Genomic DNA, 15629 nt, shown 5'->3' on the forward strand with positions numbered 1-15629 from the left:
GGAGCGCATCAAGTGGTGTGTTTAGCCGCCACTACATGTTGGGTGCTGGATGCTTTCTCTGGATTTTTTTTATTTTTATTTTTTGATGCATTTTTGGGTTTTAAATGGGTTTATTTTTCGGGGATTTTCAGCTTTTTGGTTTTCGCCTATTTTCCCTAGGTTTTGGAGTTTTTTTTTGCGCAGAAAAATATGTGCTGGCACAGGAAGCACTGATTTGCTTCACGTGGAAGCACTAATTTGCTTCCGCGAGAAGCGCATAGATTTGTTTCCGTGTTGTGCTTCTCCAAAAAAAAATCACAGCATATGCTTCCAAAAAAAAGTGAAAAAGCACAACCATGTTTCCAGGCTCCAGTTTTTTTCTTCCTTTTTGGTATTCATTTTTTTGCACTAACATGTTTTTGTCTTCTTTTTTTGGGGTTTTTTTATCTTCCGGTATCGTTTTCTCACGAATTTCATTTTTTTCGTGAAAAAAGTCCATCGAAACCTATTAACATAGGATCTAGTTTCGAAGATCTCAACGCGAGAAATTCAACAATGAAAACGGTTCTATATCTGGATGCAGGGTTCAAGAGATAAAACGTTTAAAAAACGTAAAAAAAAAAGTTCGTAGGTTGCGACAAGTGATGCACACAAATGCGTCATTTGTCAAACAAGAGAAGGTGTGTGTGTGGTGGTGGTGGGGGGGGGGGGGGGGACCTTTGTAAGAGGTATACCAAAATGGTTGTTTGCATTTTATTACAAGCTTTGTATCTGCAAGTTGCACCTTATATCGGGCCTAAATGCCATAGTCTCCGCCACGTCTACTAAGCTATACAACGTGGGCCTGAATTAGCAAGTTTGAGTGGCCCTAATTACCAAAGACGACAGCATTAGCATTCAACTTCCAATAAGTCGCCACGAGGATTATTGTATACTCACGTTTTGTCCCACATCGAAGGCTGAAGCACCCTCGAGAGGAGAGCTGACTATTTAGACGCCATTGACTATTTAGACGCTAGGGCGACGTAAAAACTTACTTACCTTTTTTTTACTTAGCTAAACGGGTCAATAAGAGATCAAGAAGTCTCATGGCCTAGATCAATGGCCTACATTGCACGTTGTAGGAGCACTGGTTTACCATCTGCCTACCGGTAGAGTGGACGTTTATTGTAGAGAGGTTATGTGTTTGGCGTGGCCCCTACCAATTCTTGAATTAAAAACAAATGCACTAATAATGATTGTAAACACTTCAAATCGAACTACTCCCCCCGTTTCTTTCTTACTTCACATACAAAATTTGTCTTAAGTCAAATTTCATAAAATTTCATAAAATTTGACCAAATTTACATACAAAATTATCAACATCTACAATACTAGATATGTACAATTCAATGATACATCTAATGGTATCGATTTTATATTGTGAATGTTGATATTTTTCTATAATCTTAATCAAACTTTACTAAGTTTGACTTAAGACAAATCTTATATGCGGACTAAAAAGAAATAGAGGGAGTACTGCCCATGAATTGATTCTAATTCTATCAATAACTTTAGGAGTAACTCTAGGACGTATGGATTGCCATTTCCAAGGAATATACATAATCCAGTGCTCAACAATGGCCAAGGTTTCCTTTTCTTAGACCTCATGAGTGGTGACCAATAGCCGTGTGCACACAAAGTCATGAGTTAGCATCCAGTACTCTGAGAAGAAAAAAGGTAGCATCCGGTAATCAGATTACAGGTTCAGAAAAAGCCATCTCAATGGATGCTGGATACAGCAAATGAACAACATCTGAAAGTAACTACCAGATCCACAACTAGTCTCACTGAAGCTAGTACAAAACACTACTACTTGGAACAGGATTGTAGCATATACACCACTAAAACACCACCTGCCACTAGAACAGATGCCACATTACCACTACTACAAAACTAGGAACAGGTTTCTTGCATACACCAATAGAACAAATGCCACAGTACCACTACACCAACATATAATACACAGATTAAATGAGTTAAAGATGGTCTCATGTCACCACTCACAACAGAAACAGGACCAAGCAACACGAACTTCCATACTACACGAGCCAACACAGAGATTGACTCCTGGGGGGCTTACACCGGCTCTATGAGGTTCTAAAACTGCTTCGCTGACCTCTGCCGCAAATCCCTCCTTAACTGGAAATGCCATTACAGAAACCTTCAGGTTCCTCTGAAGCGCAGCAGAGACCACATGTCGTGTGAGCGTGATCACACCATTAGCGTCAACAGGCAACCCACCATCTTGAAAGTCAAGTAACTTGACTTGCAGGGTGTCATCCCTACTGGAGGCAGCACTAAATACACCCCGAAAGCCATCCGGCCACGACCCGCCAATGATTCTTATAAAGACCGTGGCCTCCACCGAGCGATAAATGTGATCAAAATTAATTTCCAGCGTGCTAAGCCTGCTAGGGAAGACACTTTGAGGACAGGCTCCAGCTCTAAACACCACAACAAGAGCACTTAAATCTTTATCCTCAGATTCAGTAGCGCCCTTCACTTTGAGCGATACCTCAAGGTATGTAGGATCATATGACACGACAATGGCACGGGTTGGACCCGACAGTGCTAGGTAGCAATCCTGCATGCGCATGCGTAGAATAACAGTTAACTAAATGATAATGTTCATTTCATCAGATGTTAAAGACAAAACCAAGAGAGGAGTTAAATACGAACATCCTGGGTGATGGTTTGGCAGTCAGTCCTCGGCCGGTGGAAAATAATATTGCGCTTACGATCCAAGTAATCACGCGCGGCAACGATACCAAACACCTGCAGTGGCCAGTGCAAGCCCCCGTTGATTGCTGCAACTTTGACTGACATAATCTGCAGAGTGTCCATGGCCTTGGCCGAGCAATCCGAAGCAGGATTCACATGACGCATGGAAGGGATAGATGCTGCATAGATTGACCACATCACATGTAAATAAAGCAGGTAATTAGTTAGCTACAGGAGATAAATTCAGATCCATTGATGTATATGCTGCAACTTATCTTATCAAATTGAGTGACAAGCAGAACATACGAGGACGTTCGTGAGCAAGGATCAAGGAAAGTGATTGAGCGGGGAGGGGGCTTACTGGTTTGGTCGAAGGTAACACCACAGGGAGCTAGGTATCTTCTCCACATAGAGCGAAACTTGGCAGCGAGCCATTCTTCCTCGCATTGTGTCGGTGCAGTCTCCTCCTCGTCATCTCCAACTTCATCTTTCGCCGCAGCAGCTTCCTCGGCCGATTTTTTAGCCATGGACTCGGCAATAAGCCTGGCCCTTTCTTCAGGCGTCATGTTTCTTATCATCTCGTCCCCTTCAGCCATCATCTTTGCTATCCTCGCAGCCGTCACCTTGGCTGGTTTTTGAGGCTTGGCCTTGGGTTTCTTCGTCGCCGCCATCGGCTTCGCTCTCTCGATCGGCCTCAGCGGCTTCTTCTCCAGCCACGCCTCGTTCAACAATCCGATTCCTCTGATTTCGTTTTGTCGCCTGAATCTGAATCTCAAATTTCTCAAGAGCACCGTGGGCACGGTCGGTCGGTCGATCGATCGCAGTCGCCGCCGCCGCTCTCCGTGGGTTATAAAAAGGAGAAAACCGTAGAGAGATCGAGGGTTCGTGCTGGCCAGCGTATTAATTGGAACGCGATCGGCTCAAGAAACTGCCTCCGATTCAAATTCGGCGTCGATGTCGGAGAGCTCGCTCTCAGCGCCGGTTTAGGCATTTTTTTTTCTGAGCGAACGCCGGTTTAGGCTTCTGGCGCTCCAAGGAGACGCCTAGCGGGCCGGGCCAAGCAATTCTTGGATCGGGAACGTGGACGCTCGAAGGAACGTCGATATTCTTTACCCTAAAAAAACTGGTCGATATTCTTTTTCTAAAAGAAAAAACTGGTCGATTTCTAAAGAAAAAAAAACTGATGGATCCTCTGCTCAAAAGGAAAAACAAAACTGATCGATCGAAGTCACCTAAAAAAGCCCTGAATGATCAAACTTGCCTCCTTGAAAAAAGATCTGCTCAATCCACCAATCGTTTCTCTAATGTCCGCGGCGTTCTATGTCTCTGCCACGCGTCTTTATGGCAGCGCACCACATCTCTTCTTTCATCCTTATTATCTTCACTAAAACGCTAGCCACATATATTCTTGTAACTGGACTCATATTTCAAAAGGCACACTGAAACCAACGGTTTGTTGCCCACCCACCAGGAGAGAACCGTGAGGGAGGGCAACGACAACGACACAACCTCCATCGTCGGTGGCCTCCCAAACCACAGTGGGGCGACAAGGGCGGTCGACCCGAGTTGTCGCCGTCGAAGCCACCCAGGTAGTGCTGACAGGAAGAGCCATGTCTGGCGAGCCCAGGAGAAGCTGGGACCACGACACAACAAGTCCATGGAGAATGATGCGTGTCCTCCTAGCCGCCTTCGCGGCGGTGTTATCCCGGCCGGAGATCCTTGTCGCCGGCGGCAAAGCCGGTGCAAGACCAGCGTCAAGGCACGGTCGGGTCGGCTTCGCGCAACGAAAGACGCCCGTGCCCACTAGGCTGTGCGTTCGCACGCCGACAAGTTTCTGCAACAACGACGAAGTTGCAAAACGGCGACACCACGACAGTGCTGCCGCGACATCCTTTTCATTGCAAGAAAAACCTGCAACATCATTCATGTTGCAAAAGTTCTTTCCGCAACATCAACTCTGTTGCAAAAAGGTGAAGCTGAAGAAAAAAAAAATCTATAACACAACTTCTGTTACAGATGTTTCTGCAATATATGAGCTCAGTTGAAAGGAGTTGGGTCGTTGGATAACGCCAGATCTAATGGCTGCCGGGGGAGATATGCAATTCTCTTCTTAATTAATGGATGAAAGTGATAGTTTTATCTAGAAAATACTTACCGTTATCTTATGGAATTCTTTTACACAATAGTAAGGGGGCTGCTACACGTCCACCGGCTGATCTTTTTAAAAGATCGGTCGGGTCGCGCACCGTCAGATCCTATGTCCATCGAGGGCCGAGTGGCGTTCTTCATCTTTGCAACATAGGTAATGTTGCGGAAACATTTGCATCAAAGGTCGTGCCGCAAAAATCTTTGCAACAAAGGTCATGTTGCAGAAAACTTTTGCTACATAGGTCAAGTTGCGGAATTTTTTCTTCGTCTTTCTGCAACATAGGTACTGTTGCGAAAGAAACTTTTGCAACAAAGGTCATGTTGCAGAAAACTTTTACAACATAGGTTAGATTGCAGATTTTTTTTCTTCTTCGTCTTCTTGCAACATAGGGACTGTCGCGGAAGAAACTTTTGCAACAGAGGTCATGTTGCAGAAAACTTTTACAACATTTTTTTTCTTTTGTGCATCATTTTTGCAACATAGTTGATGTTGTTGAATTTTTTGCAACGAAGATGATGCTGCATAAACGCCGCCCACCCTTGCCGACGCATGTTGCAGCATCGTCTCCGTCGCATTGGCAGTGATGGTTGGAAACTGCATGGAGGAGGTCGGTCGGACTGTGACAAGCTCGGGCGCTCCACTGCAGCCCTGTGGCTGCCGGTGGTCGTAGTGGACGCGTCCGACGGCCAGGGAGGTGTCCACGCATGACCACGCATAAAGAGATGACGGAGGGAGATGAGTGAGAAAAGGGGATCTGGATGGGTAAGGAAGGATCAACTCAACTGAGCGATGCAAGAAAGAGTAGAGCGGTGCAGCGGCCCATAGAGGACACGCGTCACGTGCTAGTGGTGGCGGACGCCCCTGGGTTGAATCGGCCGGCTGATCATAATCATTTCCCTTTCTTCAGGCGTCAGCTTTCTTGTCATCGCAGCCCCTTCAGCCATCCCCACCTCAGGCGTTACCACGGCTGGTCTTTGAGGCCTCGCCTTGGGTTTCTTCCTAGCCGCCATCAACTCTATCGAAGACTCCCCTTGGTCGATCGGTCTCCGTCGCCGCCGCTCTTTGAGGGAACGCAATCGAAGCAAGCAGCCGTTCCCGATTCGAACTCAAGCACCGACCGATGCACGTATAAGCTGCAGCTTATTGGGCCTGGATTACTACTAATAGACACGGTGGGCCTGAGTTAGCAGGTTTGTGGCCCTTCTTGTACCTTTGCTAAAAGAAAAACCAGGATTCTTGTACGGACGTTTAGTCCCACATCGGGGACTTGAGCATCATCGGGAGCTACAGCCGACTATTTAGACGCCACCAAGGGCTCCCTTGAAACTCACTTACCTGGACGGGGTCGATGAGAGATCAAGAAGTCTCATGGCCTAGATCAGTGGCCTACATTGCACCTTGTGGGCGCACTGGTTTACCATCTCCCTCCGGGAGAGTGGACGTTGTAATTTGTTACAGAGGGGGTACGTGTTCGCGCGGCCCCTACCAACACTTAAACTGAAAAATTACCTGTTATTCAAAGATTTCAAGCAGAAATATCAAACTATTCAGTATCAACAAAGATGATGCAACAACAGATGAGCACACATAATTCAGTTCACCCAGTTTAGGACACACTAACTGCGATCTCCTTCTCTTAGACCTCACGAGTGGTGGCCGATAGCCGTGCCGAAGACTAAGTTATGTCCTGCCTGGTTAGACCATATGCTCATAGCATCAGTAACGAGATAAATTCAGAGACATCGTGTTATATCACTGTGAGTTATTCGTAGGGCGCTTTGACCAAACTTTTGATGCCCACATGAAAAGGCTGGTGATGCCAGAGGCTGCTCCAAATCCTGACCGGATGTCCGCAATCAACTCACGGACTTCTCTCACAGTAGTAGCCACCAATGGCTCACCTACTGCTTTGTTCCGGTTAGCCACCCCCTGAGAGGTTCCTAAAAAACGGAACAAATGCTAAGGCAAAAAACCTTGGGCATGGTTCTTAAGCCATGTTAGAAGTTTTTTTTGCTGGGTAAGCCATGTACTCCCTCCATTCCTAAATACAAGTCTTTGTAGAGATTTCACTAGGTGGACTACATACGGAGCAAAATGAATGAATCTACACTTAAAATGCATCTATATACATCCGTATGTGGTTCATAGTGAAATCTCTACAAAGACTTATATTTAGGAACGGATGGAGTAGAAGTTAATGCCACCAGAGCAGAGATCACCTTGTTGGGCTGAGGTTGCCAGCTGGCGAAGTTGAGCGTCAGCTGTATGAACAATGCTCAAGGAACTCCTCACAACCTTCGTCAATTCTTGACTGATCTAGGGAATGGTTATATTGTTAGTTATCCAGAAATTATCCCCTATTAAGGAATTTGAGCTCTTTTACACAACACACTGTAATACTGCAAAAGTTGCCAACATGTGTGGACACAAAGTCACGATCTAGTACTCTTGAGAAGAAAAAAAGGCAGCATCCAGTAATCAGAATACAATCTCAGAAAAGAGTTATGTCTGTGGATGGCAGATACAGCAAGTGAACAATATCTGGAATTAACTACCATAGCCAAAAGTAATTACACATCCAGGTCACTTCGAGTCAATGCAGTTTCATATATGCAAATCAGCCGATCATCTAATAATATATATAAAAGAAAAGATTCACTTCGAGTTAATGCAGTTTCATATATGCAAATCAGCCGATCATCTAATAATATATATAAAAGAAAAGATTAAAGGAAACAGGTGTGAGAAGTGTTTAGTTACTTGCCTTCGGTCACTGAGATCAACACTCAAGGCACCAATCTCTTTTGCAACTAGTCTCACTGAAGCCATACTTTCAGGAAGCTTCTCTCTTGTGAGGTCAAATGACTTTTCAAGAGACTCTGCTGCCCTCTTACAGTCCTGAAAATGTTTAGCATATCAATATCCATAGTTGCTACATGTTTCATTTAGAAGTTTTAAGTTTTACCGAATGGACCAACCTACCAACATGGAGGGAATCGCCGAAAAGAATATGAAGCTGGCAGATATTGCAACCTACATAAGATAGTAACTGTGATCAACAGAGACAGTAGGCTCCCGACGCTGACAAGCGCAAATTAAAGATGGGAGCCAAATTATCCAGAATAAACCTGACAAGATATGGTTCTATATAAGAAGTATTCTTCACAAGAGAAACTGCGACTTTCACTTGGATGAACCATGCTCGTGCAGTTTTCCCATCACTATCTTTTTTACCAACATATACGTTTGCAATGATTTTTTCTTATCAGAACTATTTAATTGACAAAAGCACTTTCGCTTGTATGGGAAGTGCTCCTGCATCCAAACTAAGTACCTGCGCACCTAGAAAGAAACTCAAAATATGCATACATATTATTTATGGACTGGGTCAGTGACTGAATTTTCTGCAACTTAACTTGCGGCGTGCTATTTTCAGATTGGAAAATGGAGAGCATTTGGCTTCCGTTTTTCCCCCGCAGGAGGACTGCTGACTTCCTTGATATGTCAATTAATAAACAATCTAAAGTCATGAATATTCGTACTACAAGTATCCATTGTAATCAGGGTACAAAACTTCAGCCTATATCTGTCATAAGCCAATCCCTAACGTACGTGCAGCACGTAGATGCATTCCAAACATGCTTTCAGTTTCGAGTAAGTTTTCCACCCTGAACATTGCTTTAAAAGAGACCCGTTGGGCACACAAAAACATAAGTTGGTTAGGAATCTGAATCTGCTATGCCTGCATTATTTCAGTGCAGTGACACTAGTCTACCACGCGTTAGTTAGCAAAAATCATCTGAGCGAGCGGTTTTGGATAAAGCTCTGGATTAAGAGCTTGATACGAGCTTTAAAATGAGGAGCACGGGGCAGGGGGCCGTACCGCGGAAGCAGCGACGGAGAGGAGGAGGAGGAGGCCGCCGCCGTCTGGGGGTCGGACAGAGGCGGGCGGGGAGGGAGCGGCCACGGAGGCGAGGCGCAGGCTCGAAGCATCCGGGGACTCAGCCGACTGATACTTCGTGGCAGCTCTGCATCTGCTGGACCCGAGCAGGAGACGGCCGCGCGGGCGGAGGAGGCAGGCGGAGGTGGTCGGGAGCTTGGGGTTGGGGGCTTCGGCGTGGCGAGGAAGAGGAAGGGACAACATCTGGTAGTCGCGAGTTCGAGTGATGGAAACGGAAGAATGTCTATGTCTAATGCCAAAACGGAGGCCGAGCTCATAAGAAGTACTCCCCCTTAAAGAAATATAAAAGTGTTTAGACACTATGGAGTATGTGTGTACATTTTCATTATGAAATATGTTAAAATGAGGACTTCAAAGAAATAAATATGTGGCTTTTTAGCACATGCATTGTTCACTCTATAAGAACAAATTAAAGTTCTGATCAAGTCAAGAGATCAATTCAAGCTCACCTAGGTTCGGAGAACGGCAAATGGAGCTGCACATGCGTTGGCTAAACTGGGTGTGAGTTCTAGTGATTCGGTTTTTTGGGACTTGGTCTCCCCAGATTGTATTCTTAGCATTGTTTCAGACGAAATTCCTAATTTAGTTTAATAAAGTTGGGTTGGAACTTTCAAAAAAAAAAATCCATGATTTTTGTATGCGACTCACAATTCAAGGTATTTCACTATGAAATTTTACACACATATACACTACATCCTTGTTGTGTGTATATTTGTTTTTAGAATTTTTTAAAACTAAAATGTTTGCATTTTGAATGTTTTAAAATTTCAGTCTCTATGGAGCTTGGCCTTCAAATCGCCCTCATGGCACCACAAAGATTTTTAGATCATGGATATTCCATAGCAACGGGATAGCTCAGTCAACAGGCACTTTAATGTTAAGACTTAAGACACATCATCACGCAAAGCTAGCCCTTAAAATTCAGACTGGGCCTTTAGCTGTTAGATGCCTTTCTTCATATGTAGGTCTTTCTCTTGGTAGGGATGTTCTCTCCAGGTCAAGTATGAGTCCATTCACACTCCTCTCTGTAAAATGTTCTATGTAAAATGTTGCCAAGTGAATAAAAATATTTTTATGTTTAAAAAATAAATTAATTAATAAAGGTAAGGCGATTCAGAGCCACAAGGATTCTTGTACTCCCGTTATGTCTCATATCGAAGGCTCAAGCACCCTCGAGAGGAGAGCTGACTATTTAGACGCCAGGCAGGGTGGCCTAGAAACTTACTTACCGACTGGGTCAAGAAGAGATCAAGAAAGTCTCATGGCCTATGATACGTCTCCAATGTATCTATAATTTGATTGTTCCATGTTATTATATTATCTGTTTTGGATGTTTAATGGGCTTTATTATGCACTTTTATATTATTTTTGGGACTAACCTATTAACCGAAGACCCAGTGCAAATTGCTGTTTTTTTGCCTATTTCAGTGTTTCGCAGAAAAAGAATAGCAAACGGAATCCAAACGAAATGAAACCTTCGTGAGGATCTTTTTTGAAACAAACGCAATGTAGGAGACTTGGAGTGGACGTCAAGGAAGCAGCGAGGCGGCCACGAGGTAGGGCGGCGCGCCCCCCACCCTCGTGGGCCCCTCGCAGCTCCACCGACCTACTTCTTTCGCCTATATATACTCTTATACCCTGAAAACATCCAGGGGAGCCAAGAAACCACTTTTCCACCGCCGCAACCTTTTGTACCCGTGAGATCCTTTCCGGGGACCTTTTCTGGCGATCTGTCGAAGGGGGATTCGATCACGGAGGGCTTCTACATCAACACCATAGCCTCTCCGATGATGTGTGAGTAGTTTACCACAGACCTTCGGGGTCCATAGTTATTAGCTAGATGGCTTCTTCTCTCTCTTTGGATCTCAATACAAAGTTCTCCTCGATGTTCTTGGAGACCTATTCGATGTAATTCTTTTTGCGGTGTGTTTGCCGAGATCCGATGAATTGTGGGTTTATGATTAAGATTATCTATGAACAATATTTGATTCTTCTCTGAATTCTTATATGCATGATTTGATATCTTTGCAAGTCTCTTCGAATTATCAGTTTGGTTTGGCCTACTAGATTGATCTTTCTTGCAATAGGAGAAATGCTTAGCTTTAGGTTCAATCTTGTGGTGCTCGATCTCAGTGATAGAAAGGGAACCGACACGTATTGTATTGTTGCCATCGAGGATAAAAAGATGGGGTTTATATCATATTGCTTGAGTTTATCCCTCTACATCATGTCATCTTGCCTAATGCGTTACTCTGTTCTTATGAACTTAATACTCTAGATACATGCTGGATAGCGGTCGATGTGTGGAGTAATAGTAGTAGATGCAGAATCATTTCAGTATACTTGACACGGACGTGATGCCTATGTTCATAATCATGCCTAGATATCATCATAACTATGCGCTTTTCTATCAATTGCTCGGCAGTAATTTGTTCACCCACCGTAATATATGCTATCTTGAGAGAAGACACTAGTGAAACCTATGGCCCCCGGGTCTACTTTACATCATATAAGTTTCCGATCTACAACTCTAGTTTACTATTTATTTTCCAATCTTTACTTTTCAATCTATACAACAAAAATTCCCAAAATATTTATCTTATTATCTCTATCAGATCTCACTTTCGTAAGTGACCATGAAGGGATTGCCAACCCCTTTATTGCGTTGGTTGCGAGGTTCTTGTTTGTTTATGCAGGTACTAGGTGACTTGCGTGTAGTCTCCTACTGGATTGATACATTGGTTCTCAAAAACTGAGGGAAATACTTACGCTACTTTGCTGCATCACCCTTTCCTCTTCAAGGGAAAACCGACGCATGCTCAAGAGGTAGCAAGAAGGATTTCTGGCGCCGTTGCTGGGGACATCTACGCCAAGTTAAGATACCAAGTACCCATCACAAACTCTTATCCCTCGCATTATATTATTTACCATTTACCACTCGTTTTCCTCTCCCCCACTTCACCCTTGCCGTTTTATTCGCCTCTTTTCTGTTCGCCCTTTTTTCGTTCGCCTTCTTTCGCTTGCCTCTTGTGTGACTGTTTGTTGGATTGATTGTTTGTCACGATGGCTCAAGATAATACTAAATTATGTGACTTTTCCAATACCAACAATAATGATTTTATTATCACTCCGATTGCTCCTCTTACCGATGCTGAATCTTGTGAAATTAATACTGCTTTGCTGAATCCTGTCATGAAAGATCAATTTATTGGCCTTCCTAGTGAAGATGCCGCTACCCATCTAAACAGCTTTGTTGATTTATGTGATATGCAAAAGAAGAAAGATGTGGATAATGATATTGTTAAATTGAAGTTATTTCCGTTTTCTCTTAGAGATCATGCTTAAACTTGGTTCTCTTCTTTGCCTAAAAATAGTATTGATTCATGGAATAACTGCAAAGATGCTTTTATCTCTAAGTATTTTCCTCCCGCTAATATCATCTCTCTTAGAAATGATATTATGATCTTTAAGCAACTTGATCATGAGCATTTTGCACAAGCTTGGGAGAGGATGAAATTAATGATATGTAATTGCCCTACACATGATTTGAATTTATGGATGATTATACATAATTTTTATGCTAGATTGAATTTTTCTTCTAGAAATATTTTAGATTCGTCCGCGGGAGGCACTTTTATGGAAATCACTTTAGGAGAAGCTACTAAACTCCTAGATAATTTTATGGTTAATTATTCTCAATGGCACACCGAAAGATCTACTAATAAAAAGTTCATGCGATTGAAGAGATTAATGTTTTGAGTGGAAAGATGGATGAACTTATAAAATTGATTGCTAATAAGAGTTCTTCTTCTGATCCTAATGATATGTCTTTGTCCACTTTGATTGAGAATAATAATAAATCTATGGATGTGAATATTGTTGGTAGGAACAATTTTGCTAACAACACATATAGACGAAATTTTAATTCTAGGCCGTTTCATAGTAATTCCTCTAATAATTATGGTAATTCCTACAACAACTCTTATGGAAATTTTAATAAGATGCCCTCTGATTTTGAGACTAGTGTTAAATAATTTATGAATTCGTAAAAGAATTTCAATGCTTTGCTTGAAGAAAATTGCTTAAGATTGATGAGTTGGCTAGGAACATGGATAGAATTTCTCTTGATGTTGATTCTTTGAAACTTAGATCTATTCCACCTAAGCATGATATCAATGGTTCTCTCAAAGCCATGAGAATTTCCATTGATGAGTGCAAAGAAAGAACCGCTAGGATGCGTGTTAAAAAAGATTGCTTTGTGAAGGTGTGTTCTTCTAGTTTTCATGATAATAATGATGAAGATCTAAACGTGATTCGTGTGTCTCCTATTAAATCTTTGTTTGCCAATATGAATCTTAATAAAGATGGGACTGGAGATGAGTCAACTTTAGTTAGAAGGTGTGCCAATGATTCAGAATTTTTAGATCTTGATGCAAAAATTGGTAAAAGATTGAAGAGGTCAAAACTTTACATAGCAATGAACCCACCATTTTGGATTTCAAGGAATTTAATTATGATAATTGCTTTTTGATAGATTGTATTTCCTTGTTGCAATCTGTGCTAAATTCTCCTCATGCTTATGATCAAAATAAAACTTTTACTAAACATATCATTGATGCTTTAATGCAATCCCATAAAGAAAAGCTTGAAGTAGAAGTTTCTATCCCTAGAAAACTTTATGATGAGTGGGAACCTACTATTAAAATTAAGATTAAATATCATGAATGCTATGCTTTATGTGATTTGGGTGCTAGTGTTTCCATGATTCCAAAAACTTTGTGTGATGTGTTGGGTTTCTGTGAATTTGATGATTGTTCTTTAAATTTGCATCTCGCAGATTCCACCATTAAGAAACCTATGGGAAGGATTAGTGATGTTATTATTGTTGCAAATAGGAATTATGTGCCTGTAGATTTCATTGTTCTTGATATAGATTGCAATCCTACATGTCCTATTATTCTTGGTAGACCTTTCCTTTGAACGATTGGTGCAATTATTGACATGAAAGAAGGAAATATTAGATTCCAATTTCCATTAAGGGAAGGCATGGAACACTTTCCTAGAAAGAAATTAAATTACCTTATGAATCTATTATGAGAGCCACATATGGATTGCATACCAAATATGACAATACCTAGATCTATTCTTGTTTTTTATGCCTAGCTAGGGGTGTTAAACGCTAGCGCTTGTTGGGAGGCAACCGAATTTTATTTTTGTTCCTCTCTTTTTGTTCCTATTTAGTAATAAATAAATCATCTATATTCTGTTATGATTGTTTTTTATGTTTTAATTAGTGTTTGTGCCAAGTAAAGCCTTTAGGATCTTCTTGGATGATTGTTATTTGATCTTCTTGAAAAAAAAATATGTGCTCACGAGAATAATTTTAATTTTTAACCAGAGAGCGATAAAATACTGATTCCAACTGCAGTAGATCAATATACAAATTATTTAGGACTTCCTAATTTCTCAGGATTTTTGGAGTTATAAAAGTATTCTAAACTCATAGATTACTACATACTGTTCTGTTTTTGACAGATTCTGTTTTTCGTGTGTTGCTTGCTTATTTTGATGAATCTATGGCTAGTATCGGGGGGTATGAACCATAGAGAAGTTGGAATGCAGTAGATTTAACACCAAAATAAATAAAAAATGAGTTTATCACAGTTCCTTAAGGTGGTGATTTGTTTTCTTATACTAACGGAGCTCATGAGATTTTCTGTTGAGTTTTGTGTTGTGAAGTTTTCAAGTTTTTGGGTAAAGATTTGATGGATTTCGGAACAAAGAGTGACAGGAGCCTAAGGTTGGGGATGCCCAAGGCACCCCAAGGTAAAATTCAAGGACAACCAAAAGCCTAAGCTTGGGGATGCCCCAGAAGGCATCCCCTCTTTCGTCTTCATCTATTGGTAACTTTACTTGAGGCTATATTTTTATATGTGTTTTGCTTGGAGCGTATTGTATGATTTGAGTCTTTACTTTTTAGTTTACCACAATGATCCTTGCTGTACACACCTTTTGGGAGAGATACACATGAATCGGAATTTATTAGAATACTCTATGTGCTTCAGTTATATCTTTTGAGCTAGATAATTTTGCTCTAGTGCTTCACTTATATCTGTTTAGAGCACGGTGGTGGTTTTATTTTATAGAAATTATTGATCTCTCATGCTTCACTTATATTATTTTGAGAGTCTTTTAGAACAGTATAGTAATTTGTTTTGGTTATGAAATTAGTCCTATATGATAGACATCCAAGATAGGTATAATAAAAACCTTCATATAGAGTGCATTAAATGTTATGAGAAGCTTGATACTTGATAGTTATTTTGAGATATAAAGATGGTAATATTAGAGTTGTGCTAGTTGAGTAATTGTGGAATTGAGAAATACTTGTGTTGAAGTTGGCAAGTCCCGTAGCATGCACGTATGGTAAAAGTTGTGTGACAAATTTGAAGCATGGGGTGTTCTTTGATTGCTTTCCTTATGAGTGGCGGTCGGGGACGAGCGATGGTCTTTTCCTACCAATCTATCCCCCTAGGAGCATCCGTGTAGTGCTTGGTTTTGATTACTTGTAGATTTTTGCAATAAGTATGTGAGTTCTTTATGACTAATGTTGAGTCCATGGATTATACGCACTCTCACCCTTCCATCATTGCTAGCCTCTTCGGTACCGTGCATTGCCCTTTCTCACCTCGAGAGTTGGTGCAAACTTCGCCGGTGCATCCAAACCCCGTGATATGGTACACTCTATCACACATAAGCCTCCTCGCATCCTCCTCA

At 41.8% G+C, this 15629-nt stretch overlaps 2 protein-coding genes and 1 non-coding gene across 3 annotated transcripts; 1 reads left to right on the top strand and 2 right to left on the bottom strand.

The window, feature by feature from the left end:
- Positions 1-1802: 1802 nt before the first annotated feature.
- Positions 1803-6247, bottom strand: LOC147958729 (uncharacterized). The gene is made up of 3 exons (XM_087535608.1): positions 3104-6247; positions 2701-2921; positions 1803-2605 (listed from the first exon to the last, which is right to left on the bottom strand). The coding sequence occupies exons 1-3, from the start codon at positions 3411-3413 to the stop codon at positions 2015-2017; spliced, it is 1122 nt and encodes a 373-aa protein (XP_087391734.1). The 5' UTR covers positions 3414-6247; the 3' UTR covers positions 1803-2014.
- On the top strand, positions 6219-6376 carry LOC125526213 (U1 spliceosomal RNA). The gene has a single exon (XR_007291625.2). It is a non-coding gene; the product is annotated as a U1 spliceosomal RNA (small nuclear RNA).
- A 7-nt stretch (positions 6377-6383) lies between these two features.
- On the bottom strand, positions 6384-9082 carry LOC125523099 (uncharacterized). The gene is made up of 5 exons (XM_087535609.1): positions 8775-9082; positions 7874-7924; positions 7656-7789; positions 7111-7202; positions 6384-6831 (listed from the first exon to the last, which is right to left on the bottom strand). The coding sequence occupies exons 1-5, from the start codon at positions 9033-9035 to the stop codon at positions 6644-6646; spliced, it is 726 nt and encodes a 241-aa protein (XP_087391735.1). The 5' UTR covers positions 9036-9082; the 3' UTR covers positions 6384-6643.
- Positions 9083-15629: the final 6547 nt, after the last annotated feature.

The sequence above is a fragment of the Triticum urartu genome, chromosome 7A, assembly GCF_056163025.1.
Source record: "Triticum urartu cultivar PI428250 chromosome 7A, HENAU_Tu73, whole genome shotgun sequence".
In the NCBI taxonomy this organism is placed as follows: Eukaryota; Viridiplantae; Streptophyta; class Magnoliopsida; order Poales; family Poaceae; genus Triticum; species Triticum urartu.